Raw genomic sequence first — 5,714 nt, forward strand, 5'->3', positions numbered from 1 at the left:
AGTATCACACTAATTTGTTTTTGTGATATTACCCTTTATGTTGTTGTGTTCTAAGCATACCTACCAAACTTCTACTCCTTGTCATATCATGTACAAGCTCTTTTTCAGGTCTTTTGCAACCTTCATGAACTCCCTTACTTCTCTTTCCAGCCTGGAGAGACGTTTGATCCCTGGACCTTTTTATTCCTTCAGAACTTTTAGCGGTTAGAATGAGCATGGATCAAAGAGTTGTTTTATTGAATCTGCTGATGCCAGTTGAGCATAGAATGACTACTCTGATGGGAGGTTTTACTTTGGAGATAGATGCTTCACTCCCTAAACTCATTCATCCCTGGAATACACAGTCAGCCAATGAATTAAGTTCAAGTACTGGTATTCATTTTCTTCTAAATATTATTCTCATAAATACATCATTGTAGCCAGGGGCAGGTAGATAGTGGCAATAGAAATACCACTTTAAGTATAGTCTGTCTGTATATTGAGTTTGAGATCAGTCTGGCATACAAAATGATGCCATACCTCAAATTAAAAAAAAAAAAACAGTAAAGAGAATATATTCATGGTCTACCTAGGACATCATGGTGAGTCTGGGAAACTTTCAACATGATATCTCAAAATTAATTTTTGTCTTAGAAAATTCAATAGTTTTGTTTATGTATCTCTGTTAATTCACCAAAACAGCCTCAACATGAATCTTGTTCTTATAGCTTCCTAAACCTGCTTGTTAGTTCTTCATAGTTTTCATAGATTTGTTAGGATCTTCTGCAAAAAACATAATTTACATCTCCCTTAAAGGCAGTAGGAATATAGTTCAGTGGTAGAGTCCGTGCCTAGTAGGTCTGAAACCTTAACAGAAAAAACATTGATTCAGCAATATGTATCTAAAGAGAATGATGCTTATACCTACCATTGCTACAAGAATCGCTCTGGATATTAGAAGGAATTTCAAACTTCAGCATTCAACCTGCCTTTTCCTTATGCCCATTGATATGGTATTTTAATAAAAACTCCAGACTCCCCAAAGTTCTCAGTAGAACAAATTAAATGTCTTCTCCAGCATGCCACATCACATCATTCACCTGAACTGACACCTTCCAATCACCAGACACCAAGCTTAGAGTGTGATTTCTTACCTTGCTAATCAGGACACCTCTCAAGCACATGGTGGCATTGCTCATGTGTATTTCAAACACTTGGATTCCTGCTTTGGCTTGATTTAAGAGAAATGCCCTTAAAGAACTTCTACTTCCATGTGGTTTCATTCCTGCATATTCTGCTTGCTTGTCATATTCGTACACGTCTTCCATTGGCTCCTGTGAGGCTGTCTTTATTGTTGGGTCATAGATGTGATTCAGCATGTGAAATCTGTGGTAAAAAAGTGTGGCTAAAAGGTAAATTGTATTATATCTAAATGCTGTTTCTTGAGCAATGAAGATGGGCCTGACTTCAGACCTTTATTCTGGGGGTAACAAACTACTCATTTTCCAGATAGTTGGTTTCAGGGAACTGAATTTCCTTGCATACTGTCCTGTGGTCCTTCCTAGAATTTATTTCTTGGTGCACCAGTCACATTGTACAGTGTACCTGAAAATAAGGCCCATGAAATCATAAATTGGGGGATGAGTGCTTAGACAGGTGGTAAAGCATTTGACTAGGATGCATAAGTCCATGAATTCTATCTGCTGAATTTAAAGGAAAAAACATCACTACCACTAAGCAGTTTTAAAAATGAAAAGGTTAAAGATACACACACACACACACACACACACACACACACACAGAGCAGGATTGGTGGCACATGTCTATAATCCGTGTACCTGAGGGTCTTGAAAAAAATGAATTTCCTCAAGTTTGAGACCAATATGGACTATATACTGAGTTTGATAAAAATAAAAAAAAAACCTACATCACATCTTGGGACACTATCACAGAAAAACAAAAGCACAAAGGAAAAAAAAACAAAACAGTAACAAAAATGTGAAAAACTTTTAGCCTAAAAACAATAGGATTAAAATCACCAGTGTGGTCATAGGATTTAGATGCACCTTGCATTATATCTACCCAACATATTTCATAATAAGCAAAAATAAATGTAAGAATTAATTTAAAAAATTCATGCATGCATACATACAATTATACTGTGTTTTAATTTCCTTTTCTGTTGCTATGATAAAATACCCAGTCAAAAGGGAACTAGAATTTATTTGGCTCACAGTTTGAAGTTACAGTTCATCACTGTGGTGAAGTCACTGTGGCAGGAACTGAACCAGCTAGTCACATCACATCTATAGTCAAGAACAGAGAGCAATGAACTTTGCGTTGATGCTAGCACTCATCATGATGATAGTTTTTCCCCTGTTAAACACTTCATGGTCCCTTCCTGGGCAGTGAGGTCACTCACATTGGATGTGTCTTCCCACATTAACATAATGAAAATAATCCCTCACAGATATGCCCAAGGCCAACCTAATCTTCACAATTCCCCATCAAGACTCCCCTCATGGAGTGATTCTACATTATGTCAAGTGAACATCAGAACTAAACATCACATTATGTATGTACTTAAAATTTTCTTATTGTTTTACACTGACCTGTGGTTCAGCATTTTCCCACAATCATAAATTATCTCAGGTTCTGACATATGCTACATGTTCCAGTGGACATGTTTCTTCAAGGCATTATGTACTAAGTATTAAAGTGAATGTATCTCCCAGAAAAGCTAATTCAACATTACTTTATTAATTTTCATTCACTCTTCATTTATTGGCATTGTTACATTGTGGGTTTTTTTTGAGATAGCCAATGTAAGAGAGGTTATAAAGACAATGGAATTATTATATGTTGTTTCTTCAGTGAGAAATACAACCACGCTATACAGTTGAGTAAGTTCTAAAATTATAGACAATACAATGTATGGTCTCTGCCCAGTTCCACTCCTTAGGATATGCATGCCAATATAAAGTTTTATAAATGTTTCCTATTCATGGGGCTTTTTTCATAATAGGCAAATCCTGGAGCTAATCCAGAAGTTTAAATCTGAGGAGTAACCAAGGAAAGCATGGCATATACATTCTGTGAGACTCTAGAAAAAAATGAAAAAGGAAAAACTCACACATTCTACAATGTGAGTGGACCTTGAATACATTGTGTTAGTAACTGGAGGTGGTGAATCATGCCTTAAACTCCAACAGATGGAAGGGTAAAGCAGGAAGATTGTGACAAGTTTGAGGAAATTCTGAGGACACAATATCAGGCCAGCCTTGGATACAGAATCATATAATGTCTCAAAATATTATAATGGTTGAAAGTGCTGACCCCCAAATGTCACACCTTTTGTATATAACTTTGCTTATATCTTTAATGTTGGCACACAGCTCCATTTGGGTGTACACAGCATAAATTATTTCTCTAATTATAAGCCTTCAAGTTGTCTCTTTTCAGTATAATAAATGGTGCTGTCATGACCAACTTTATAACTAAATATTTGGGTCCAACATTCATTGTGAATCTGTACCAACCATCAGAACAGGACACGTGAAAAGATTGTGGATTATCAAGCTTTCAGTATATATTGGCACAGTTGGCCCTATTCCGAGTTTTCCCAGCCACACCCCCCCCAGCAGATCTCTAGGACAAAGACCCAATTTATAGAACACATCCCTTCCCCCCTGGTACTGGTCCCAAAAGGAATACTGTCTCAGGCTTGAAGAGCTCATCCTTATGTTTTCCTGTATTTCTTTTCAGTTCCCCGGTGTTCCCTGTCAACATGCAGTTGATCAACAAAAATACCAGTCTCCAAGTAAGAGGTCTTGCTCTGGCGACCATGGCATGGGTCCTTTGCAGCACCTCTGTGGATCACCCGGAGTGGAGAGTGTGGCGCTTTCAAGGACCTGATGTATCCAAGTCCAACACAGCATTTGTAGGAATGTGGAGAATGTGTATTTACCCCTATGCCAACAACTCTGATAATGTCAGAGTGTGTCACCGATACTCTTACCACGATACCTTCATTCCTATAGATATTAGAGTCTCCCAACACCTAATGCTGATCTCCAGCCTTCTCTCCCTGATTGGAACAGTCACCATCACTGTTAGTGTTTGGAATATGTACACAAGAAAACAACAGAAGGTCTTTTGCAACCCATTCTGCTTTACAGGGATTCTGAACATCATTGTCACCAGCTTTGTCTCCCTTTCTCTTCTGTTAAATTATGTATCCATCAAAAGGCAGGTTAGGATTGCCTTCCCACCATCATTCCATGTGCCTTCCCTGCTTTATACTCAAGAAATTGGAAAGGCCATGGTCGCGGCAGGTGTTGCTGCATTTCTTTTTCTATCAAGTGGCATAATTTTCATTTCTTTCAACTTTTCCCTGGAAACCTGTGTATATTGTAGGCTTTAAAATTCAATTTCTACCTTACATAGTCCTGCAAATCGAAAATTACCAGTGATTACTGAAAGTATTCTTGAAATATCTACCTAAATGTTCCAAGGACTTTAAACCATTCCTAAGGTGACCAGTGACAGAAAATAGCAATGTGGGCCTTCTATTATTCTTTCTGTATTGTTTCATTAATTCACTGGTTGGACTATGAACATTCATGAAATAAAGTCTGGCCCTTTTGTTTTTATGAGATCTTAGTTTTAATTTCTGCTTACAAAGGTGACTAATCAACAAACCTAGTATACACGGAAATGATTGCTAGAGTCCATCACTCCCTGAATCCAGTGATAAATACAAAAGCCAGTCTATTTCCCATGACACAGTAGCATTTCTCCACCTAATGAAATTTCACAAAATGTTTTAATGTTGACAGATTGCTACACTGTTGCAATACAGTTTGCAAGTCAATAATAATAAGGTATTCCAATGCTTCCTTTATGTCTCCTTTAGACTTTAAAGTGTATTTTTCTTTTACCAATGCATTTTGAACTCAAGGAATCCCAACCTTTCATCCCCATTTACTCCAATGTCATTTTGTCAAAACAGAACTTCAGATGGCACTAAAGTTTTAAAAACTTAACAATTATTCCTCCTTAGCAAGTCCTTAGACTTTCTTATGACCCTCCCTGGTACGTGACACTGCCTAGTGAGATATGAAAAAAATTATCCACCCTATATATAACATTGACAACAGAGAAAAGATATGATTCCAGTTAAGTCCAAATTTGTGAACAATGAGTTTCATGGAGTTATTTACAGTAACATGGACAACTCAAGCACAGCTGCATCATCAAAAGCCCACCCCAGAAGGGATTCCTGCTCAGGAAGGCAGCTCACCAGGTCTGACAGTGACCTCTCCTTATTGGTCCTTACTCCTTATGTGATGAGATGCTCTGTGAATGATAAATTACAGGAACTTCCTGTGACTTGTGGGTTGTTTATTTCCTGTATCTTAAGAGCCTCCCTCCAAGACAGAAGGCTTTAACTCAGATGAATTTGTTTCACTACACTCCCTCCAAAAAAATGTTTTCAATTTATTTGTTACACAAAAATTTCTCACAATTTTTTCTGCCTCATTGGTCATAGCCGATAACAACAGTGAAGACAGATACACTCGTGCAACAAAATCTCTGCCTCTCACCCATGCAGTTTAGATTATTAGATTTACTGAATAAGGTGAGCAATTCTCCTGCCAGTTAGTTAACTGGGTTTGAACTCTTTGAAGCATTTCCTGTGTGGCATCATATACTTTTCCTGGCAGGTTCTGTGT

General features: G+C 37.6%; 1 protein-coding gene across 1 annotated transcript; it reads left to right on the forward strand.

Annotated features, from left to right (window-relative positions):
- Positions 1–3,766: 3,766 nt before the first annotated feature.
- On the forward strand, positions 3,767–4,402 carry LOC103737033 (claudin-34). The gene has a single exon (XM_008836713.1). It carries the CDS (start codon positions 3,767–3,769, stop codon positions 4,400–4,402), a length of 636 nt encoding a protein of 211 aa, XP_008834935.1.
- Positions 4,403–5,714: the final 1,312 nt, after the last annotated feature.

This window comes from Nannospalax galili, unplaced genomic scaffold (assembly GCF_000622305.1).
Source record: "Nannospalax galili isolate Female #2095 unplaced genomic scaffold, S.galili_v1.0 scaffold2818, whole genome shotgun sequence".
Lineage (NCBI taxonomy): Eukaryota > Metazoa > Chordata > Mammalia > Rodentia > Spalacidae > Nannospalax > Nannospalax galili.

Bases quoted from the DNA above. Each gene is read 5' to 3' on its own strand.
- LOC103737033 (XM_008836713.1), top strand. From the start codon at position 3,767: ATGCAGTTGATCAACAAAAATACCAGTCTCCAAGTAAGAGGTCTTGCT.